The sequence below is a fragment of the Puma concolor genome, chromosome B2 (assembly GCF_028749965.1).
Source record: "Puma concolor isolate L17-30 chromosome B2, mPumCon1.1.hap2, whole genome shotgun sequence".
Lineage (NCBI taxonomy): Eukaryota > Metazoa > Chordata > Mammalia > Carnivora > Felidae > Puma > Puma concolor.
In genome coordinates, this window is record NC_141671.1 from 108,398,787 (window position 1) to 108,424,594 (window position 25,808).

The following is a 25,808-nucleotide window of genomic DNA, read 5'->3' on the forward strand; positions in this document are numbered from 1 at the left end:
GCCAGGCAGCATGTCAAGCATTTTTCAAATATCTCATTTAGTTCTAATAAGTATTCAAGAAAGCAGGTCCAGTGTGTACGTCCAATGTGTAGATGAGGAAAATGGAGGTTACAGAGACAAAGTTGCAAAACAACATCATGTGCCCAGTGCCTGGAAGAGCCTGGCTTGAAGCCCACTGCTGAATGACTCCAGTGCCCTCTTTATGTTGCCCCACCAAGGGGAAGGCATGGCCGCCATATACATGACTTCAAAGGGCACCATTCTTGATGACTTCTCTGATAAATCTGCCTCCTGGAGCTGAACAGCCAAGCAACCCTAAGGGAACAGCCCAGCCTCACAGACTCACTACCTAAATCAAAAGGGAGGAACTCTTGCTGAGACTTTTCAGGGCAAGAACCTGCACATATAGACAACCGTTAAAGATACAACAAAGTTAAAATGCATCCTTCCCCTGCCAAGGAGTGGCTGCTCAAGAAAAGGCATAAACTGGACAGGAGTTGGGGGGAGAAAGATGTGCTTGGTTTTTATGGGTTAAATTTTAATTGTTAGATGATATATATGAATAAATGTGTCTATTACAACTAGAAACATGGGACAGAGATGTTGGTTGTGTTTGACCATGCAGCAACTTAACATTTATCAGATTTAAAGATCTTTCAGTTATTCACAGTGACAGTGTTTAGTCATTCATGGAGGTTTATTCTTTCATAAGATGCTCTTTTCCAAGAACATAAAATGCATGCTGAACAGCATACATGTTTTAAAGAAATTCTGGGTGGGATTTGTCTGTGGGAGTTGTTTAGGTCTAATGCACTGTTTTCATTAAGAGGTAGAGCAACCCATAGCACACAGGTATCGGTCAACAGAGTTTAATAGTTGGTATGCAATTTGTTTTATAGGTTTTAAAATTTTTTTTAATTTTGTAATGTTTATTTATTTTTGAGAGAGAGTGAGCATGAGTGGGGGAGGGGCAGAGAGACAGAGGATCTGAGGTAGGCTCTGCACTGTCAGTGCAAAGCCTGATGTGGGGTTCAAACCCACAAGCCATGAGATCATGACCTGAGCTGAAGTCAGACACTCAACCGACTAAGCCACCTGGGTGCCCCTGTATGTGGGTTTTTAGATATCTTGAAAAGTTCTTTTTTTTTTTTTTAATTTATTTACTTATTTTGAGAAAGAGAGCATGAGAGAGAGAAAGAGAGTGAGCACACACATGTGAGTTGGGGAGGGGCAGAGAGAGAGGGAGAGACAGAATCTTGAGCAGGCTCCACACTGTCAGTAGGGAGGCTGACACGGGCTCGATCTCATGAACCATAAGACCGTGACCTGAGCTGAAGTCAAGAGTCAGATGCTTAACTGACTGGGCCACCCAGGTGCCCCCTGAAAAGTTCTTTCTTTTAGGGTTTCTTTCTTTCTTTCTTTCTTTCCTTCTTTCTTTCTCTTCCTTTATTTCTTTATTTCTTTCTTGCGGGGGAGGGGGGGAAGGCAGAGAGAGAGGTAGAGAGAGAATCCTAAGCAGGCTCCACACTGTCAGCACAGAGCCCGACATGGGGCTCAAACACCAGAACTGTGAGATCGTGACCTGAGCCGAAATCAAGAGTTGGATGCTCAACAACGAACTGAGCCATCCAGGTACCTCTGAAAAGTTCTTTATTTATTTATCTTCCTATGTGTTTTAACTATCTGGATGATAAAAGCTAGGCAATCAATTCATACCGATTTTTATATTGGTACGAAGAAGAAAATGTTAGTAATTGTATTTTCTAAGACACATCAAGATAACAGGAAGTTTGGATACTTTGGATAAATGTGCCCCATAAAATTATATATCTTAGCTTCATAAAAGATGACAGCTTAAACAATTCATAAAGGGAAGTTTTCTAAGATTTGAGTGATTTGGTCCATGTAAGAAATGGTAACATACACTGAAATACACATGTTGAAAAGTTGAGACTTTTATTTTCATATTACAATGTGTAAACGCTTTTTATCTCAGAAGAAGTAATAGAGTTCATAATTAGAGCTAGAATATTGTATTTTAATTATCAATGCCAGAAATGTAACTTTGAAAGAAATAAAATAAACTTACCGTTGAGAAACCTATCCTGTGTGCGATCATTTCTACACATGTATCTTTATTCTCTCCCATTCAACTTACGGTAACGGCTACCACAACCTGATGGGATTATGATTCATCTTTAGCTGCTTTTAGGTATTTTCTTCAAAGTTTTACTAGGCATTTCTGGAAAACAGCCAGATGACTGAGCAGATTTTTAAGGTGCTATTCAGCACTCTCGCCTTAATAACAAGATCTTACACTGACTAACTTGTCTAAATCACTATGTGGGGCTTAGCTGAGGATGTGTAAACAAGAGAAGGGCCTGGCACAAGATGGCAGAAAACTTGTACGTTCACACAGCCTCCACTCTCAGGGTAAGTGGTGCTATGCAAAGGATCAAAACACTGGCTGGTCCGGGGGAGAGGCATCAAAGACAAGGCCTCAGCTTGCCTCTAGTTTGGACAAATGTTGTATGCTGGCTGCGATGTGACCTAGGGTAAGGGACAGAGAGGGGTAGGTGGCTGAGGCCCGAAGTGATAATTGTGAGGATTCATGTTCCTGGGCTTCCTTTAGGCAGCTCTACCACACATGGTGAGCTAGATGCAGTGGGTGGCTGGAAGGATACAAGGCTTTCAGAACCCTACCCATTGCTATTATGTTCTGTGCACATACCTTATATTAGATATTAGCTTACACACATTACTCATACTACCTTTCGCAGTAGAGGGATCAAGGTTCAGAGCCATTTACCAAGTTACTTAGGACCACATAGCAGAAGGCAGTCTGTGCTCAACCCCAGGTCTGAGATGCAACACGATACGACCAAGACGCAACTCCGTCTTTTATTCTCGTCCTAATCGCACTGTTTCTAATAGTAAACATGAGTGAAAGAATACAAAACAAAATTTAATCTTCATTATTATTTTTTTGGTATTTCATCCCTATACTCAGGTTCATGTTATAAGGTATAATTGGTTGCAATCCTTTTTGTGAACAACTTATATTTTTATTTCCTCCTAAGTGCATTTATTTGGTTCACTTTTCTGACTAAAGAAAATTGTCTCAAGCTTTCCATTCTAATAAATTTCAGCTTTTAATGGTGAGTAATTAAAACCTCCGTCATCAGTCATTTAAAATTTTTCAGGTTCACCGATTCATACGTAAACACTTCCCTTGGGAATCCCGATAAAGATGATGTTATGGCTTCAGATTGTGAGCCAAGGAGGTGCCGGTTCAAGTAAGGGCCTCGCCCCCTGTGTAGGGGCTTTGCGTTTGCTGTAGACTCTCGGCAAAGCATGCTGGGTCCTGTTCTTGCATAAGAACACCATGAAAGACCACACCACCCGTGAGAGCCCTTAATGAAAATGTCCCAAGAATAATGCAGCTGTCTTGTTCCCTCTGGTACTGTCTTACAGTGCTGTTACTCTTTACTCAGACTACCACTGGGGGTGAACAAGAATACTATGAATATTATGAATCAGAGATCTGTTTTCCAGGCACTGCCATGAATGTTAACCATGTTTCGGTTCTTGTACAAAAGTTTTCCCTTCCTTCATTCAGCATGTGTTAATAACCACCACCACCCTGGCCCCACCCGTGTGTGACCAGTGTTTTTATGCCTGAGGCTTCAGCAAGTAGCACAGCATAAAACAGTAATTCGTCATTAAACTTCTCTAAGCTACAGAACTTATTTTAGACCTTATTTTATATTTTAGAAGGGCAAGTCTGTCATGGACTTTACATCAGGCAAGGAGACACCATATCCTTGATACTGACTTGATGGTGATTGGGACACATCCTCATCCCCAAGCCGCTTCAGGGGTAGACACACAGCTGCATCATGGGTACTGGCAACTCCAGGGGGCGCCATGCACACGGGCTTCAGTGTGATGGGCACCTCCTGGAGTTAGCAGTGGGGCACCCAGCAGTGAGTCGGGACAGGTAGGTCATGAAAGAGTCTTTAATGAGAAATGTGTGACTCCTGAGGACAACGCCACCGTTACAAATCAGTGAGGCAAAATTTGTACAGTGCTAATGAGTTTGAAGCCCAGTGCCTGATTGTCATGAGTCCAGATCCTGGCTTATCTGTGTGTCCCTTGGGGCAAGTTATTTAACTCCTCCAGGCCTTGATCTTGTCATCTGCACGTAAAGTTAATAGCCATCTCTACTCTATGGGGTTATTATGAGGATTAGGTAAATTAGTTATTTGTAAGGCATGTGGATGCTGCCTGCTACATAGTAAGTATCCTAGAAGTTATTTGTTACAAAAACTCAAAAACACTTTTGATTGACCATGCTGTTGGTGCTTAGTAAAATTAAATATGAATGACATGATCAAGATTGCCAGTAATTTCTTTCCCTGTTCTTAATTATTGAAGTAGTTATTGTTGCTGGAGTGCTGTTACTTAAAATTAGAGTAACTTTCTTCGTTGCACTGTTCCTAATAGAGAAAAAATGGAAACAACCTAGATGGATTATTGGTGGGAGACTAGATAAACTGTGACAGATTCATAAAATATGATAATATACAGTGTTTAAAATAAATTAGCTCTGCATGAAACAATAGGGATACATTTGTAAAACAATGTTAAATATTTAAAAACCCTAGAAGAATGTTACATGTACAGTATATACAATAAACTTTCATATAAAGTTTAAAAACTTTAAACTATGAAGTATTTTGGATACAAACATACCTAGAAAAGGTGTAACAAAAACATAAACATGAAGGATTCACAATAATATCAAGGCAATGATTTAAAGAATGAGGGAAAGGAAGGGAATTTGGCAAGAGCAAAAAAGGAGCTTCAGTTTTATCTATAGCATTTTCTTCCTCAAAAAGAATCCCCAAATTTCTGAAACAAATGTAGCAAAATCAGGTTGGAGGTTACCTTATTATATTGTCCTCTAATATTTTTATTTATATTTGAACATATTGATAATAAAAATAATAATTAACAGAATGCATTTAAATGCCAGACTGTAATTCTAAAGTTTCCACCCATGGATTTTATTACTGTTTCTAGTTAATTAAAAAAAAAAAAAAAAAAGAAGAAGAAGAAGAAGAAAAATTTCAAAACATTAACATACCACCACTTGTGCTTCTCTTTCTTATGGATGGCCCTATTTCATGAGATTTAGGGAGCGGTTTGGCACAAAGGCTGTAAAGAATGCATTTTCATTATTCTAGAAAGAATTTTAATCACCTATTGTACATCAGTGTTAATGAGAGCCATGTAGACAAATCCCTAAGCAGTCCTTTCAAGGGCTGGATTTTTTGCTCAGCCAAAATGCAAAAGTGCTCTCTTGCCTTCCTGGATAATTCTGCTCTGCAAAAGTGTTGTATGTTTTCTGGTGCTTCAAATGAAACAATATGGAACATTATTTAGAGTGTTTTGCTTTGCAGACTTCTTCAGCGGAACAGCAAGGCAACTAATCATTCCTTTGAATCTATGTAATGAATTACACTTTGAATATGTTATTGATTGGTAGAACAAACAGCACCATGACCCAGATTTTCAGTCTTACATCATTGAGATGTGGCTGGTATGCTCCGAGTTTGGCAATTCTCTGTTCATTGTGTAAATTAACTGGGACAATGACCTGTGACTATAGAATTGCAGCTTTGCAGTTAAATATGCCATCAACCTTTTGATGTCCTATGTATAGTATATTATGTGTAAAATGGTCACCAAATTAATTGTGTCAGATATTGTCTACATTCTAACTAAAAAACAATTTTCATTGTCTGGAACATGAATGTTTATAGTAGATATATTTTAAGTACCTCAATTTCGATGCTCTTTAGCATTGCTAAGATTATTAAACATGAAATTTATTTATACATTCTGTATTATTTATTGACCACTCACCACTAGAGTGGTGACCACTAGAGTCAAGAAAATTAGACCACTAGAGTCAAGTTTATTGACCACTAGAGTCAAGAAAACAGGTCATTACAGTGAGATAAGTATTATATGTGGGATAAACAAAAGATATTAAAGAAGCTCATCACAGGGAAACCCAGTCCTAGGAAGATTGAGTTAAGAGATCAAGGAAGGCTTCCTGAAGGTGGTGTCTATGCTGATCCTTCATTTGGAGACTGAGGAAGAATAGTGCAAACAGAGGAATCAGCACAAGGGAAAGCCCAGAGACAAGACAAGGGAAAGCATACTTTAGGCCAGATGTTCAGATGCTTCTTTGGTATGAAGAGTCTTCAATCGTCTGTGGTTATACCTCTTTGGAATTCCTAGCTGAGGTCATCCTGAGCATCGCCATTGGACACCAACCATTTGAAAGTCTTAGATTTGATCCTCAGCTCAATGCTGTGGCCCCACCCAAAGATAATTACATCAGAATTTGGGGGGACTGGTCCCAGACATTGAAATTTTTAAAAATCTCTCAAGAAGATGGGAATATTCAGTGAAGTTGCGAATCACTAATTTACAAAATAAATTGAGAGGTGTGTTGATTTATCAAATGTGTAGGCAAGTAAGAAAGGCAGAAATGCTGTGCGAGGGCATTGCCAAAATGAGCTGGCTGGGAGGAAATAACCTTGGGGATCACATCTACCAGCTATGAATCTAAGTGCAAAACACTAAGAAATGTGACTCATATTCTAGAGCTGGCTCTTGACATATTCAGAGAGATAGCACTTCACACTTTTTTCAGTTCAATTATTTGTTCATTCCAAAACACTTAGCTAATCCTTAGTATATGTCAGTATGCTAAGTGCTGTGGATACATGTATGAGTAAGACAGTGATGTCTTACCATCCCCAAATTCCTAGTTTAGTGAAGAGACAATTTCTAAGTAATTGCAATCATGTGAAAAGACTATTCAGAGCTGGGTACACATTACCCAGAGGGCAGTGGTATCAGACAAAATGGGAGAGAATAACTAAACTTTGCAGGATGAACAGGAATTAGCAATTCACTGAGAGAGATTTTTAGTGTGTTTGGAGCAAAGGATATGAGAAGCGTAGCATCCAAAATAAGGCTTGAAAACTGGGTTAGCTTACCAAAGGTCCAGGGACCTCTCCTTCCTTGTTGCCAACCAGACACGACCCACACCCTGACATTATCCATGTAGCTGGAAAGCTTTGTTTTACGAGTCTTCATAACGTTGAAAAGGTCTTCACCTCCTATTGTGGTGACTGGAATAAGACCAATGGTAGAAATTAGGAGTTCAAAGTTCTAAGAGTGGCTCAGGAGTCTGTTGAGGTTCTTGAGGACCAGCTTAAGCACAGCTATAGTACTGAAGGTGTGTATCACTGGGTAGCCAACCTCTGAGATGGCCTCCAATGATCTCTGCCTCTTGGTATTCACATCCTTACAAAATTCTTTCCCTTGAATATGGCTTGAACTTACCCTCTTCTAAAGAATCAAATAGGGCAAAAGTGTCATTTATGGTAATAGGTTATAAGAAAGACTGCAGGTCCCCCCCCCACACTGCCACACCCTACCGCCACCCCCCCCCCCCCACCCGCATTGTAGAGAGGACTGAGGCCTGCCAACAGCCATTCTCACTGAGCTTAGAAGCAGATCCTTCTCGGGGCACCTGGGTGGCTCAGTCGGTTAAGCATCCGACTTCAGCTCAGGTCATGATCTCACAGTCTGAGTTTGAGCCCTGTGTCAGGGTCTGTGCTTGTAGCTCAGAGCCTGGAGCCTGCTTCTGATTCTCTCTCTCTCTCTCTCTCTCTCTCTCTCTCTCTGCCACCCCCACTTTCACTCTGTCTCTCTCAAAAATAAACATTAAAAAAATTAAAAAAAAAAAAAAAAAAAAGCAGATCCCTCTCCAGTCAGCCCTTCAGATATGACTATATCCATGGCTGACAACTTGGCTGCAATTGAGACATCTTGAAACAGAGGCACTCAGTTAAGCTGTGTCCAGATTCTTGACCCACAAAACTATGAGATAATAAATGCTTCTTTTTTTAAGCATCAATGTTTTAGGATAATGGTTGTGCAGCAATACATAATGAATACAGTCACCATTCACTCAGGGTTTCTACATATTCACCATCCTCTAGGAAGACCTCACAGGTTGGCTCCAAAGAGCTATTATTATTAACAATCATGATTTCCTCTTGAAAAATAAGGCTTATCTCAGGCCTGAAATATGTAAAAATACAGATGAAAAACTAAGGGATTCCAAATCTGTTCTGATGCTATAGTCTTAAGAGGCAAGATGGTGAGGGTTTGGGGCAATATTCAGCCCATGATCCTATGGCTCTTTTCCATCTGAGAATGACCCCTACTTCCTTTGTTTCCCATCACCCACACCCCACCAGAATATAATGTTCAGAGCATGTAACGTTCAAAGCTGAGCAAGCACTCAGGATGGAGTCTTGGAATCTAACTGCAGATCAGCTGCCAAGCATAGGCCGTTGTCATTGAGCTGCCCTCATTTCATTCCTTTCTATTTTACCACAATACTGAAGTTTGGAATGATTTGGACTCTGTGTGTGTATGCAGCCTTTCTGGCACACCTTTCCTTTTATTTTTACATGATGTAATGTGTTTTCCTTGAAACGCTCATGAGAAAATGCTTTGCATGGTGATCTAAAATCCTGCCCAGGCTTCCTCTGGCATAGAAACCAATCCGAAAGGCCAAAATGTACAATAAAAACACATCGGTCTTGGACACAACTCATTTGTCTAATTAAACTTTTGATAAGGAACAGTAAAAAATACATCATACGGTAATATTTTAGAATCCTTCTAAATAGGCAGTTTAGAACCTTTAGAACGTGTGTTCAGAACCTAACCCCTTTCTTCTTACCTTCATAACACAGGAGAAGAAAACCTCCTGGCAATTTTACGACGAAGGTGGTGGAAGTATATGATCCTGGGACTCATCGACCTGGAAGCAAATTACCTGGTGGTCAAGGCCTACCAGTACACGACTCTGACCAGCATCCAGGTACTGGCGACTCTTCTGTTCTTCGCAGCTGCCTCTGTTTCCGGATGTAGTTTCCTTTCAGCTGAGTCACCTGGGAATCTGAATACTCCTCTAGAAGTGTTACAAGAGGAAAATTGGGTGTATAAAAAATAACTTGAGCTTTATTTCTATGTCTTGTTAGTTTTTCTCAATTCAAATGTAATTGGATATCTTTTTCCTCTTTGTTCTTAATAGACCATAAAGATTGACAACGTAGGAAAATATTTTCTAGCTATGAATAGGAGCAACTAATCTTATGTCAGTAGGAGAGTTATTAATAAGCATAAAAAGAGCTATTTTAAGCTATTTAGAACATGTTCATGGACTTTGATTAAGTAATCACAGGGCTTGATAATTTTTTCTTTTAGCTTTCTTTAATGAGGAGGTTTTGCAACCTGAAGGGACGGAATTTCTTGTAAAAGAGTAAGACATAAATGCCTAAATAGCGTTATTCATGAAGATAATCACTGTGTCCTTCCTTCCTCCCTCCCTCTCTTTTTCTTTTATGCACATGCATACACACAATTGCAAGTTTAACTTGGGTTTTCACAATTTGCACCAGGCACCACTTACATTCTTCATTACACCATAAATAATAAGTTTGCCTATTTTTGTTTCACCCTCATTTCTCCTTTTACGGCAATATTATGAATTCTGTAGTCATTCCAAAGCTCCGGGATGAAAACAAAACATTATTCATGTAACAGTTTACTTAGACTTGATGCCACAACAACATTCATGCCATTCTAATAATTTGCTTAGAAACAACAATAACAAAAATGAAGAAACAAACAAGCAAACCAACCCCCTAAACAAACTGAGATTATATGGACTGAATGGGAAGCTATCTAGAATGGGTTTAGATGGGGCTACAGGCTTCTTCCCACACACCCATTGACAGACAGAAAGGATGCTTGTCTAGACCCCTTGAAGAAAAGTCCAGAGCTCTGATTGGACCGCAATGATAACAGGGAGATGCTGGGACCTAATTGGCTGAAACTTGGACTCCCCAACGTGATACAGGATGAGATTTTTCTGATTGGTTTAGACTCATGTTTTTCAATAGGAGTACCACTGGCATTTTAGGGGGACAATTTTTCATGATTTGGGTCCCTTTCCTACTTTATTGGTCATTTAATATTCTTATCCCTTGACCACTAAATGCCAACAGCATCTTTTTCAGTCGTTATAACAACCAAAAGTGTCCCTGCCCTCTGGCAGAGAGGTATCATGTCTGCTTGAGGATCACTGGCTCATCAATCAGCACTCACTCCTGGAGTCAGGGTGGGAGCAATCCCACTGTGGGAGAGGAGAGGCGGACAGATGCTGGAAATCAGCTGTAGAGCCTCTGCGCCCAGCTTAACTCTTACTCACCTCAACAAACCCCACAGCGACAACTGACATCTCTCTTTTGTGCTCCCATGGCACTTTGTCTTCTAGCTCTGTCTGTAGTCTGTCTTACCTAAGAATGGTGTTTATTACCTAAGAATGATGCCTTACCTAAGAATGATTCCTACCTACTCCACCAAACTGTGAGGTTTTTTTTCACCGCAAGAGTGATTTCTTGCTCACCTTTGACTTTCTGGTACCTGGTAGAAAACCCAGCACATGCCAGGTACTCAATAAATGTTCAGAGAAGTTAATTCACCTGCACTTATTTCTAGTATTTGGGGGCATAGAGATTCCCAGCAGTTCTCTACCTAAATGTAGAGACCTCCAGAATGTCCATACAGATGTGGTGGGACAACGAAGAGACAAATGTCAGCTTTGTGGCAGAACTGCACCCATTAGCCTAGAATCAAAAACTAGAAATGAGCCTAGGGGAGTATGAGGAGAATTCACCCTTTGAAAATACAGTTGACTTTTTGTTTGTTTTTTTTTTTCTTTCAAGCATTGAAAAGTCACAACCAATTGCTGGTTTCTTATGGGGCTTTTTCCAAAAAATTTTTAAAGTTTATTTATTTTGAGAGAGAGAGAGAGAGTGTGTGTGTGTGTGTGTGTGTGTGTGTGTGTGCACAAGCTGGGTAGGGGCAGAGAGAGGGGAGGAGAGAGACCCCCAAGCAGGCTCCCAGCTTTCAGCACACAGCCTGATGCAGGGCTCAAACTCATGAACCATGAGATCATGTCCTGAGATGAAATTAAGAGTCGAATGTTCAACCAATTAAGCCACCCAAGCTCCCCCTTCAAAATTTTCATTTTGTTTGTGAACAGTGACAATTTATTCTTAACAACAGGTCCCCTGGTCTTCAGGTGTTTAGTTCAACCCATATCATAGACCGCCATCCAAATCCATCCTGCCAGCTCTCTCAAATTAGTTGTTTAACACCTATTCAATGCTCCATTCTATGAAAAAGTTTATCTTAACTCTGTAGAGAGAAAGAAAAATAATAATTCCACTGAAATATCAGTTGGTCTTCATTGTAATTTAGTTAGCAACAGATAGCAGAAAGAAAAAAGCAAGTTGAAGCTAACAATTCTAGAATTATTTTTGCCACCTACAACAAATAAACTTATTAAATAACAATAAATGCTCAGAACAGAAGGAGGCATTTGTTCTGGGAACCATGTCTGTACTGCTGTTTAGTAAGTTAATTTACTTGGTAGAACTAACAAAGATCAATAATTTTCCCTTGATTCTATAATTTTTATTTTTGTCAGCCACTCACAGAATTCACACACATTTATTACTGGATGGGTTTGTATGTAGAACCCAGAAAGAACATCACTATTGTGGACAATTGTTTTCTCTTCCATTGGATAAGGAAACATAGGCATATACAATCATTGAGTAGCTCTCCGCTTTTCTGAATGTTATTGTATATATAGTATTGTCTCCTGCTACCTTTGGTGATGGGTTCAGAGCATGACTCGTGGGATCTTCATTCTTGAAAATTACACCAAGCATAAGAAAATGTTAGATTTGTTTGATTTTTCTGTGTATACATATATTGTGTTTTTTTTTAATTTTTTTTCAACGTTTTTATTTATTTTTGGGACAGAGAGAGACAGAGCATGAACGGGGGAGGGGCAGAGAGAGAGGGAGACACAGAATCGGAAACAGGCTCCAGGCTCTGAGCCATCAGCCCAGAGCCCGACGCGGGGCTCGAACTCACGGACCGTGAGATCGTGACCTGGCTGAAGTCGGACGCTTAACCGACTGCGCCACCCAGGCACCCCTACATATATCGTTTTGAAACTTTCTTTCAGCTTAAATTGGCCACCTCCCGTTTTCTTTTGGAGTTTGCCATAAATTAATTCAGCTTATAATAAGCTTATAAAACCTTTATATAAGGTTTTATGTATAAAAACCTTATATAAATATAAATATTTATATTTATAATATAATAATATTTATAAATATATAAATATAAATATATATAAAGGTTTTATACAAAAACACCAAGTATGGCAAGAGAACAGATGCCTAAGTGCTACAGTTTCCAAAGGAGGCAGAGATGATGTTTATTTCCAAAGGCAGGGAAGTATCCATTCCTGTGGTGTATAAAATTGGATAAAGTGTAGACAGGATAAAATGTGGGTATAGCTTTGCACCTGGAGTGAAGAGCATGACAGAGTTTGGGGGAAGGAAACACAATGAATATGATTGGAGAGCAGCTGTTCCAGTTTGATTCATCTAGTCACTTAAAAAATAATAACTGAATACTTCTACGTTCAAGACATTGTATTAAGTGGTGAACAAAGTTGTGAGCAAAAACAGACACCCTCTGTATTCTCATGGAGCTTCCACTCAGATGGGGAAGGCAGGCTTTGGTCAAATAATCAAGGGAATGGATATATAGTTATAACGAGGGATAAATGTTCTCAAGGAAAGTGTTCTATTAGAACGGTTGTCAAAACAACCTGACCTCAACTGGGGAGTTGGGGAAAATTTTCCTAAAGAATTGATAGTGGGGCTGAGATCTACAAGAGGAGTGGAAAGAGGTCCAAGCAAAGAAGACAATGTGCTCAACGCCCTGTGTGGGAAGGGCTGTGGCAAGGATGAAGCTGTGGACAAGGTCATGTGGCTGGACACGGAGAATGAAGAGTGGTACAAGATGGCCTGGAAAAGGAGGCAGGGGCCAGACTATAAGTCGTGATGTCCAGGTCAAGGGTTTGATTCTTTAGGCCAAGTGCCAGGGGAATCCAAATGTGCGTTTTTAAGAAAACTTGGTCTCTGGTGTAGAAAACAGATTGAAGCAATGGATTCTCATCAATAGAATAGAGGACGAGAGGAATGTAGAGCTGAAACTCTAAGTTGAGGTCATGTTATGAGAGGTCTTCAATGGCAGGATAAAGACTGTGACTTCATTTTATAGGTAACAGAGAGCCATGAGAGTTTCTGAGGAAAGAAATGATAGGATGTGACCCAGTAGCCTTTTTTCAAAGCACTTCTGTTTTAGCAAGACAGCCTTCATTAATAGTTGGCAGAGCACCAAATACTTTCGTTTCCTGATTCTCTTAAAAACAGAGACATAAAGCAAAAAGACATGAAGAGCCTCTCTTTGCTTTCTCCTCCTGCCCTTTCAGTACATTCACCAAACGTAGGGTTAAATGTCACAAACAACTGATATATGAAAATTGAGAGGGAAAATATACATTTTTCAATTTTTTTAACATTTATTTATTATTGAGAGACAGAGCATGAGCATGGGCAGAGAGAAGGGGAGACACAGAATCCAAAGCAGACTCCAGGCTCTGAGCTGTCAGCACAGACCCTGATGGGGGCTCAAACTCACAAACTGCGAGATCATGACCTGAACTGAAAGTCAGATGCTCAACCGACTGAGCCACCCAGGCACCCTGGAAAAATTTTTTTTTGAAATGATTATAGACTCACAGGGAATTGCAAAAGTACAGAGTTCTTTGCACCATTCACACAGCTTTCTCTAACGGTGACATGGTATATGACTTTAGTATAATGTCAAAACCAGGATATTGATATTGGTACAATACGGTTAACTAGACTACAGACCTTGTTCAGTTTTCAACCTCTTTTCCTTCATGTGTGTATGTGTGTGTGTGTGTGTGTGTGTGTAGTTCTGTGCAATTTGGTCCCACATGTAAGTTTGTGTAAACACTACCACAAACAGAATACAGAACTGCGCAATTACCACAAAGGAACTCCCTTGTGCTATCCCTGTGAAGTTTTACCCAACCCACCACTGCCATCCTGGTCATCAGGCAACCGTTAATCTGTTCTCCATCTATATGATTTTGTCGGCAGGAGGGTGCTATGTAAAATGGACTTAGGCACTATTTAACCTTTTGAGACTGTTTTCCTTTTCAACTAAGCATAATGTCTTTAAGTGCATCCAGATTGTTGCATGTATCAATATATTATTCCTTTTTATTGCTGAGTAGTATTCCATGGTCCAGATATACCAGGGTTTGTTTAACCATTCACCTGTTGAAAGCCATTTGGGTTGTTTCCATTTGGAGCTTTTACAAAGAAAGGTGCTATGAACATTCACTTGCAAGTTTTTGTGTTAACACGAGGTTTCATTTCCCTGGGATAAATGCCCAAAAGTGCAATTGCTGGATCATATGGAAAGTGCCTGTTTGGTTTTAGAAACCGGCAAACAACTTTGCAGTGTGGTTGTCCCGTTTTACATCCCCTCCCGCAATGTAGGAGAGATCGGTCGGTCTCCATCTTCGCACCCTCATGAGCACTCGGTGTCATCATTATTTTTCATTTTAGCCATTCCAAAAAGTACATGGTGATACTTCACGGTTTTCATTTATAATTCCCTAGGGGCTAATAATGTTGAACGTCTCTTGGAAAAAAAAAAAACTTTTAACTTTGCCTTTATAGTCGGAAGCTAAAGAAAGTTAACAATGGCAAAAGAGGTAACATATTAAGGAAAAAGATGATGGAAGAGAGACACTGAAGTGAAGAAATCCAGCTGTTCCCTTTATTATAAAAGAAAGAGATTTATAAGGATTGTATTCTAAACACACATTTGTGGGTTTGCATCTCTTGACTTGTGGAGAATGAATAGATTGTACTTGTGACTTTGAGAAAGATTAGCAATGACATTTGGATAAATTCTAAAAGCTATGCTATTTTTATAACGGTGCTATATGAACCATTCCAGTAGAAATACCAGCTTTACAACTTCTCGCCTAAAGATTATTCATCTTTTTTCAGCCACGTAGTACTAAAATGCAAACAGATGAAACTAGTGCTTCTGTGAAAGAAGAAGAAAGCTGGTCTCTTCAAATGTGGTATTTGGTAACTAAAATTAACTCACATTGGAAACGACTTACGGTACTCTTGCTGGTAGCCATGCTGAAGGGTCTATCCTCTAACACATCCCCTCCTTCACACGGTGCATACTTCAGAGCCCTTTCCATTCTTCAAGCAGTTGACATCGGGAGCAAAGCACGAGAAAGAAATACCTCTAGCCCTGGTTGTCTGCTTTCTGTTCCACTCCTCTGATTCAGGCACATTAGGACAGGATGATACAGAATGCAAGCCAGCCTCCCCCGTGCACAGCGCGACGTCCAACCCTGAGACTAATTCTACAGGGCATACGCATGCAGCATGGGCACGTAACACACACATCATGCTACAGCACATGCACAACACATGTGTAACATACACAACATGCTACCGCATCCACACGTAGCAGTTTGTCTCATCGCTTTACATCACTCTCAGGCCTTTGTGGGTCTTCTCTTTGTGTATCAGACTTAAGGTAAGTTGTATCAGACACAGAAAGGCTGGGTAGTGTGTACCTTGTTATGTCTAAAATTTAAGTCGTGTGAATAGACTTGCCCTACCGACGTGTTTATTGATTAAAAAATGCCTGTGCTGTGGCTAGAGGTTCGGGGTGCAACTACAGACCAGACTCCAGCCCTGCTGTGGGGCAGTGGGCAGCTGCGTTAACAGTTAGGATATGACGTGGCAGTGCGATGAAGAAAGTATGCCTTGTTTAGTGGAGACAGGAGAGTGATACCGCTCATCCCCAGGAGTCACATAGCTGGGGTCCCATAGTCCAGAAGTTATGATACATGAGACAAAGTCACTAAACTTCTTATTTGTAGCCAACTTGAATTTCCGCCCTGTGGATGAGCCCAGAGACAAAGCACGCCTATGCACATTAGAAACAGTTTCATGGGCTTGAGTTTACGATTATGAGCTCAGCTTTTAAGACTGTATTTCCTTCTTTCCCCTTGCTGTTTTTACCTGTCCCTGGTGCAAGACTGTGGCAGTTTATGACTATTCAGGAGATATTTTAAAGTGCGTTTAAAAGCAAAGCTTTAAAAGCAGACAAAGTTCTTGCCTTAAAGGGAATACAATATTCTGAATGTCTTTCAGGTTTCTTAGATCTGGACTTTTTATTCTCATGATTGTAGAAATAAATATGCACCACTTCAAATCTAAATATTTGATTGAGCACTGCAGGTTTCCTGTCAGCCTTTTATCCTGAGAGAGAATATAGACCTTTGCCCATCACCAGAGGGACTATCTTCAGTCTCTCCTTAGTTCCATGACTATGCCCATCCCTAAACCTGTCTTTAAATGTGTTCTGTAGGGGCTCCTGGGTGGCTCATTCGGTTAAGCGTCTGACTTCAGCTCAGGTCAAGATCTAGCGGTTCGTGAGTTCAAGCCCTGCATTGGGCTCAGAGCCTGCAGCCTGCCTTGCATTCTGTGTCTCCCTCTCTCTCTGCCCCTTCCCACTCATGCTCTGTCTCTTTGTCTCTCTCTCTCTCTCTCTCTCTCTCTCAAAAATAAATAAACATTAAAAAATTTTAAAAAAATGTGTTTTGTAGAACTGCCTTCTACAGAAGAGAGCTTTCATATTATACTTCATTGACTTGGGCTCCATGGGCCGGCCCTTCAGATGCCACAGACAAAGGCATTGGGAAACAAGAGAGCACCTGTCTCCCTCGCTTCCACTGTAGTCTCTAACAGCCCTGCTTGCAGGAAAGGAAAACACACATTGGATCCTGTCTTCACTCTCTTTGTTTCTTCAGCTTCCCTTTTCTTATGGTAACTGCCATTTTCTACTTTTTATGATAGTTGTGTTTTTTTACATATTTCTCCCCCCGCCCCTCTCCTCACCCCCGCCGCCACATGTCTATAAGGATCTTGAAGGTGGGACCTGAGGACCTGGTACACGATAAGCACTGAATACATTTCTGATGTTTGAATAAATTCAGAGGCAATTCATCTTTGTTTCCTGCACAAGATCATGTACACATAGATGCCAAAATGTATGAAATACTTGAATACATAAGTTAAGGAATGAAAGGATTAATTTCTAAAGGTGAGTTATGTGGCAAGACAGCACAAATGACCTTTAGTAGTTTTATTATCAGTAAGTTTATTTATTCATGCATTTCTCAGATATGGAACTCTAAACACCTCTTAAGTATTCTATTATGCTCTGGGGATATAAAGATGATGAAAAAACTGTCCCAGGTCTCAAGAAGCTCAAGTGGTTTTTTTTGTTTGTTTGTTTGTTTTAATATATGAAATTTATTGTCAAATTGGTTTCCATACAACACCCAGTGCTCATCCCAAAAGATGCCCTCTTCAATACCCATCACCCACCCTCCCCTCCCTCCCACCCCCCCATCAACCCTCACTTTGTTCTCAGTTTTTAAGAGTCTTTTGTGCTTTGGAAGAAGCTCAAGTGTTATAGGCATTGCCTCAATACAGATTCACTCATGCTATTCTTAGATGTTCAAAGCATCTACATCTTCTTTATATCCTATAATCAATCTAATCTTTTCAGTGAACCTTCCCCCCCAATGCCCTCAAGCTGGCTAAATAGCAGTGGGTGCAGGGGAACGTCTGATTCATTATAAAAACTACTAATTTCTTGCAGTTAAAAGTTTTTCTTTGGATAGCTGAGTTGCTTTTGGACAAACGCTCAGAAGTCCCTTCTTCCATACTCACTTCTGAGATGGTGTGTGAGTGGGTCTGTAGTGTGACCTGGTGACCTGGGACCTTGTTGGTCCTTTGGCTGCTTTCCACCATAAGGCAGCCCCCCAGTTGTTGGGTGTACACTTGCTGGATTGAATACGCACTCTGTGCCTGGCATTCTGCTGGCCTCTGCTGTTCACTGTGTCCCCCAGCAGTCTCCCTCTCCTTGCCGACTGCCCCTCTGATCCCCATTGATGCTGTGGGCCTCTAGGTATCTGGCCGTAAGGCATTTGGTCTCCAGCCTTGATGGTCCCTGCCATATGGAACCTCTCACCCCACCCCAGGGAAGCCAGCCTTCACCCCTTTGCAGAGCACTAAGACTTCTGGCAAAACAGGAGCCGAAAAGGATTCTGGGAGTTAGAGTGCTCTCTGCTAACAACACTTCACCTTCTGTTCCCTGCAGCCTCTTCAGGTTGGTGTGGCTGTCCCAAAAGGAAACCATTGCTTTGCTTTCAGTGTCCTCTCTAACTATCTAGTATTTTTTCTCCCTCTGGGACTGCAATCCAAGAGAGGCACCTCTGGACACACGTGACTCAACACTCACTTCTCCTATGTTAATTTCCTTTTCTCTTCCCATAGTCCATGGTGGGAGAGACAAGCTTCCCATCCTCTTCCTCTTTAGCATGGACTCTTTGTTTCAAATCCTCCTTCCAAGGAAGAATTACAGAATTTAGAATCTCTTCTCTGTCCATGAACCTGACTCTAGACCTTTCTTTGCTAAAGAAGTCAGGAAAGTCAGCTTGGTGTTTGAAACCTGATGAATGACCTCTCTGTTCTAATAAAGGATTTGTTGTCTTTTTCTTCATGGCTCGGTTTTAAATGGGGCATGACCGAAGGGGGAAAACTAGGTTTCCCAAAAAAAAATTATCCTATTTTGCTGGAAGACAGATGTATAGACAAATTACAGTGTGAGCAGTAGTAGTGAAATGGAGCTACACACAAATGCTACCGGATTACAGAGAGGGACTGAAGCCACCAGTGACAGAGAGGACTTTCTGGAGGGGACAATTCAGTGGAGTCTCTAAACCTAGGTTTTACTGACAGCATGAATCCCACAGTAAAATGGGGCCGCTTGGTTCCCTGGTGAGTGTCAGCTCCAGTGACTCAGGTGGACAGGTTATAAGTGAGTGAGATGCCCTTATATGTTTGTTTTCTGTCTGAGCATCAATTTTCCCACTTACAAGGATTTAAAAACCTGCCTCCTGGTGTGGTCCTGTGTGTGCAAATGTAACACTGCATTCAATGGTCCTGGTTTCCCCACTGCCCCAAGCAAAAATAATGCAACAAACAATAACATTATATTTTTCTGATCCTACCATCACCTTTAACACCTTCCTCAGTGAAGTTCCTCTGTTCTTCCCACAGACAGAACTCTCACTGGTCTTCCAACATTCTTAGACTTGTCTGAGATCCCTATGACAGTTAGTCGCCAAGCTAGGACACCTACCACTTTAGCCATGCCTCCAACATGTGGTAGTTGCTCAATAAATAACCAGCTCCTTTTACTCACATAGTTTCCACTTTGTGTATTCTTTCCATTAATCCCATCTGAGAAAACCAGTCCACACTCTCACTCTTGGGCAGCAAACTGAAGAAAAGCAATGACAAATGTACAGTTGTGTACAAAGCGATCCAGGTGAAAGACTGCTTGAGACACAAAGAGGAGGTTAGGAAACCAACATTTCAATTAGCTTTGCCACTGATTGATTACTGTATTACCTCATGTAAGACCATTTGCCAGTCAATAGAAGTGAAACCTCATAAAGATGAATGAGATCACTTCTAGGTACAAACAAAATGCTTCCAACCCACTCTGTTTGGGAGTGAAAACTTCAGGGGAAACTGTACAAACAAATATGGTAATATCCTACTTGGAATCATGTTTTCACAGCACTAGGGGCTAAACAAACCTTAAAGCCATGCGATACCGTTGCTTGACATGTAAAATCAAGAGAATTTTCTCCTGTGGTACAGATGCACCACCTTTTTTGCAATGAACATGTTCCTGAAATACTCTTTGTAAATAAATTTGTATAAATGATTTATATTTTTAACACACTGGGAAATGTACAGTGTATTTCTTGTAAATTGAAAAATCATTTTGTACTATGAATAGTCACTATATTTGTTTCTATAGGTATTCTTTCCATATACTAAGTTTGTGAAAAGTGAAACACTCTTATAGTTCAATATTATACCACACAAACAAGATTCATCTTTTCAGAATTAATGGCCAAAATGCCTGTCTTATTTGGTGGATAAGAGTGAATAGGGCAAAAGGGAAGACATAAGAAACGCAGCCTTGGCTCCCCAAGGCTTCAATATATTCACACACAGAGATTAATCTGTTAACCACTGCCCTCCTTACACCTCCCAAAAGTGCAAGCTGTCCACAGAAGAGAATTGGTGGAATTGTGGGTAAGTGGACACTTTTTAAAAATGCTTTACTTATTAATTTTGAGAGAGAGAGAGAGAGCACAAGCGGTGGAGGGGCACAGACAGACGGAGAGAGAATCCCAAACAGGCTCAAAGCTGTCAACGCAGAGCCTGATGTGGGGCTCCATCCCACGAACCGTGAGATCATGACCTGAGCCGAGATCGAAAGTCGGGCGCTTAACCCAGGAGCCCCCAAATGGACACTTCTAATCAATGTTTTCACTCATTTAAAAAGGAATTGCAAATAGATTTAGTGAGCACCTCTAAATTGTGTTTGTGTGTGTGTGTGTGTGTGTGTGTGTGTGTGTGTGTAAGAGAAAAAGACAGGGATACAGAGGACAGGGAGAAAACAAGACTGAAACAAAGAAAGTATGGTATTGAAAGCAGGTCTTCTAATGGCCAAATAAATAAAGTTTCAAAACTCAAATTTTTCTGTGCTTTCAAAAGTTATGACTTATAAGCCTTAAAAGAAACTAATTAAATTTTTAAAAGTCAGGCTGTTCCAGTATGGTTAGGCAATTTCACTACCGGGCATTTACGCAAAGAACACAAAAACACTAATTTGAAAGATATATGCACCCTTTTGTTTACTGCAGCATTATTTGCATTAGCCACGGTATAGAAACAATATAAGTATCCATCAATAGGTGAATGATAAAGGAGATGTGGTACACACACACACACACACACACACACACACACACACACTGGAATATTACTCACCTGCAAAAAAGAATGAGATCTTGCCATTTGTTTCGTGTATGGACCTCAAGGGTATTATGCTGAGTGAAATAAGTCGGACAGAAAGACAAGTACCATACACTTTCACTTATATGTGGAATCTGAAATACAAAATAAGTGAACAAATGAAAAAAAAAAAAAAAAAGAAACAGAATCATAAATACAGAGAACAGAGACCAAACTGGTGGTTGCCAGAGGGGAGGGGACTGGTTTACGGGCAAAATTGGTGAAGGGGATGAAGAGTTACAAAATTCCAGTTATAAAATAAGTAAGTCACAGGATGAAAATTACAGAATGGGGATATAGTAAGTAATAGTGTAATAACACTGTGTGGTGACTACACTTACTGTGGTGAGGGAGCTTTATGTATAGAATTGTTGAATCACTGGGTCAAATACTTGAAACTAATATAACAATGTTTATCAGCTATATTTCAATTTTTTAAAAAGCCAGAGTTTTCCGATTAGCCATGCTTTAAAATCTTGCCAATTACAGTATGCTCATTGTCCAAATGTGTTCATTTGGCCTTTAAGGGATTTTTATAAATAAGAAATCATTTGATAGAAATTTAGTCATGTTTTTATTTCCAGTCATCTTCCCTGCCTTTCCCCAAGCAAGATTCTATAAGTAACGTCACTGATAATTTTTCATACTTTTCTCCAGGTAATTATTTCCCTGGTTTATTGAAACACTAAGATTATTAATAAGATGAAAGAGAGAGTAAGAGATTTTATGTGTTGGTTATAAGATTTGAGGATTTTTTTTTTAATTTTTTTTTTCAATGTTTATTTATTTTTGGGACAGAGAGAGACAGAGTATGAACGGGGGAGGGGCAGAGAGAGAGGGAGACACAGAATCGGAAACAGGCTCCAAGCTCTGAGCCATCAGCCCAGAGCCTGACGCGGGGCTCGAACTCACGGACCACGAGATCGTGACCTGGCTGAAGTCGGACGCTCAACCGACTGCGCCACCCAGGCGCCCCTGAGGATTTTTTTAATACCACTGATCTAGTTTGGGCTCATTTAAAACACAATGCTATACCCTGTAAAGGATTTAATTAGGGAACACAATATGAAAGGATAATGGATTTGAAAAGAGCTAGTTTGTAACAAATAACTTCCCTAATTAGACACTGTAACATGAGAATTAAGAGTAGGCAAACTCCAAATGGTTTATCATTAGAAGCATCTTTCTATATAAGGATCCCCTTTACTTTTCAACTAAAAATGTCCTTGAGGTAATAATGATATTTTACTATGTAAGATATAAACAGAGTGGTTTGGTAAACATAACCAAATTTATACCTTCAAATTAATATTCCTCAAAGGGCTTTTTATTATACATTTGCTTAGATGTGTCTACCATTGTTCAAATTCTGTGGAATTTCTTTGACATCTTCAGAGCCAATTTTAAATCATGCAAATTTCTTTATAACTTATCCTTCCTTTGGTTCCCCAAACTATTATCTAGCTTAATCCAGCATTTGTGTTCTATCCAAAAAATAAAACCTACTCTCAAAGAATTAGTGGCTGCTTCAATTAAGAATATTCCAGTGAGTGCTCCAAAGGTGATTTCAGAAAGTTCAGAATGTTTTTGAGCAATGAAAACTTCATTAAAATACACCCATGACCTTCCAGAGTGACTACCTTGAATGACAACCATGTCCAGATTGAATGAATTCCAGTGTGTTAAAGAAGATTAGATATGTAAACACCTGCACACCCTGTTCAATAAGTGGCAGGGTTTTTTTTTCCCCCTTAAAAAAAAATCCTCATTATTTTCAAGGCACACCTTTTATGCATGAACACAGCTGGTGTGTTAGGCAGGACAATGGTCCTCCAAAGATGTCAGAGATCTAACCCCTGTAATATGGTACTTTACTAGACAAAGGGACTCTTGCAGATGTGATTAAATTAATGAAGCTGAAATGACGAGATTATCCTAGGTCTTCTGAGTGACCTCAGTATAATCACAAAGTCCTTTGAAAAGAGGAGCCAGAGTCAAAGGTGGCAGGAGATATGACAGTGGAAGCAGAGATCAAAGAGAGAGATATCTGAAGATGCTACACTCCTGGCTTTGAAGATAGAGGAAGGGGCCACAAAGCAAGGAATGCAGGTAGCCCTAGAAGCTGAGAAAGGCAAGGCAAGGGATTCTCTCCTAGAGCTTCCAGAAGGCACATAGCTCTGTTAACACCTTCGTTTTCGGACTTCCCACTTCTTTTTTTTTTGGGACAGAGAGAGACAGAGCATGAATGGGGGAGGGGCAGAGAGAGAGGGAGACACAGAATCGGAAACAGGCTCCAGGCTCTGAGCCATCAGCCCAGAGCCCGACGCGGGGCTCGAACTCACGGACCGCGACATCGTGACCTGGCTGAAGTCGGACGCTTAACCGACTGCGCCACCCAGGCGCCCCGAACGTATATTGTTTTAAGCCACTAAGTTTGTGCTCATTTGTTACAGCAGCAACGGGAAACTAATTCATTGGAGACAGTATTGAATTCCTTCCCACCCCCAGGCAGATTTGAAGGTACTAACCTTTTAAAGGCTGTCTCCAAAAGGAACCAGAAACACACAGAGCAAGAGCAGGCTTTTTTGCCTGTCTGTGTCATTGTTTCCATTTTTTGAGAAGAGATCCTGCCAAGGACCTAATCCCTCTCTGTGGTTACTAAGATACCAGGGTTCCCAATGCCACCTACAATGTCTCCTTGGAGGAGCATTTTGATGCTGTCTTGTCAGGGATAGATGCACAGGAAAACACTCCTGCATCACGACTGACTGGGTGCCTTTACAGAAGTGCTCACTTTGACTCGATCACTGCACAAAATTCACCTGTAATAAATACATCAAGTAGAAGAGTGTACTTGCGCTTTAAAAAAGAAAAAAAAACGTGCAGAGCCTGCTTACTTTGGCAATGCATTTGAATAGATGTGTTTGTTAAGAAATCATAAATCAGTAAAAGTCTATGAGGTGCTTTAAGAATGAAGGGTACAGTCTTAAAGCTGCTGAGACTTTTTAAGACTCAGAACATGACAATTCTAAAAACACCAACCTCAGGGTACATGGGTGGCTCAGTCAGTTAAGTCTCCAACTTCAGCTCAAGTCATGATCTTACAGTTTGTGAGTTCGAGCCCACATCGAGCTCAGACCTGCAGCCTGCTTCGGTTTATGTATATCTCTCTCTCTCTCTCTCTGCCCCTCCCCCACTCATGCTCTCTCTCTGTCTCTCTCAAAAATAAATACACGTTAAAAAAAAAATAAAAACATCAGTCTCTGAGAAAACAGCAGGAATTATTTCTGCCCTTCTTCCTGTCTTCCCTCTTGCTTGTATCTTCTGGGTCAGGGGCCATTTCCAATTCAAGATCCCTTGAACAGAAAGACAGAATACAGTTGAGTATTTTTCAGAGTCATCAAGTGGGAGGCTCTATGGTCAGTTTAGGAGTTGTGACACCATCTGGGCCAGAGAATGAGGACAGGAACTAGCAACTGCACGGAGCACTCACCTTCAGCTCCTTTGGCCAAAATCATCTCAATACGCAGCTTTAGGGAGTACCAGTTACCTCGGTGACAGCAACTCTCCCCAGATGGTTTAAAGAAGCAGAGGTTTTTCATCATTCAGCATCTACTATCTGCCAGAGAATGAGATAAACACCTCTGGACTTTGCTCAGATGTTACCTTCTCAATGAGTCTTTCCCTGACCACCATGTTTAGAATCACAATCTCCTGCCCCATTCAGCACTCCCTCCCCTCTCCCCTGCTTTAGTTTTCTCCATAGCTTCTATCACCATTGGCATACTATATATTTTACTTGATTGCCACTTCCTACATAAGATTCCAAGCTCCGTAAAGGCAGGGAATTTATTATTATTTAGATTTCTTATTTCCTAGAATAGTGCCGGGCACCTAGTAGATACTCCATAAATACTTTTGAGTGAATTAACAAAATATTTAAGGGGTCCTTCTGTATGCCATGCACCATCTAGCTTCAGGAAGTAAAACAGTGCAAGGGAGAAAAAATTCCTTTCCTTATGGAAGGTAGTTGTGCTTTAGCATAATTAAGTTCAATTTGATAATACAGAGATCAATGGGAGCCCCAGAAGGGGCACCTAATTTGGATTTAGGAAGCCAAAGAGGGCTTCCGGAAGGAAGTGCTGTCTCAACTGAGCTCTGAAAGATAAGTCTGAGCAGGCCAGGCAAGAAGTAGTGAGACAGATGGACGTAGGAACTCCAACCAGAAGGAACAGCGGGAAGGAACTATGAATCGAGAAGGACCATGACAGGAAGGAACTACAAATGCTTCTGCATGCAGTCTGAAGGGGGGATGGTCAAAGAAGAGAATGAAGGGGCAGTTGGTGACAGACCACAAAGGGACTTCTAAACCACATTATAAGTCACAAAGGGGGTTGGGCTTATTCCTGGGAGTTTCTAGAGTAGTAATGACATGACAAAATTTGTAGTTCAGCAAGTTTATTTGCATGGCCTGATAAGGAAGGGGCGGACAGGATAAGGCAAGGAAAGAGGTTCCAGAGAAATTTAGGTGGCTAAGAAGACAGAACTTGGTGACTTATTTGATGTGTGAGTGAGGAGAGATCAATCCATGTTTTACTCACCCATGTGCTCAGCAAATGTTTATCAAGCATGTATTATATATATCTTTATATGGCTCTAGACATATAGCATGAAGAAGATCATGTTTTT

At 40.6% G+C, this 25,808-nt stretch overlaps 1 protein-coding gene and 1 long non-coding RNA gene across 2 annotated transcripts in view; one reads left to right on the forward strand and one right to left on the reverse strand.

Annotated features, from left to right (window-relative positions):
• SLC35F1 (solute carrier family 35 member F1) overlaps positions 1 to 25,808 on the forward strand; it is a 410,105-nt gene that overhangs the window by 321,809 nt on the left and 62,488 nt on the right. Inside the window, exon 3 of the mRNA XM_086707681.1 lies at positions 8,856 to 8,983. Coding sequence (XP_086563807.1) covers positions 8,856 to 8,983 — 128 coding nt within the window. The remainder of the gene's footprint in view (positions 1 to 8,855; positions 8,984 to 25,808) is intronic.
• The window catches only part of LOC147581175 (uncharacterized), a 61,573-nt gene continuing 49,588 nt past the window's right edge, over positions 13,824 to 25,808 (reverse strand). Inside the window, exons 3-4 of the long non-coding RNA XR_015251500.1 lie at positions 21,096 to 21,214; positions 13,824 to 16,066 (exon numbers count right to left, since the gene is read on the reverse strand). This is a non-coding gene — a long non-coding RNA (uncharacterized LOC147581175). The remainder of the gene's footprint in view (positions 16,067 to 21,095; positions 21,215 to 25,808) is intronic.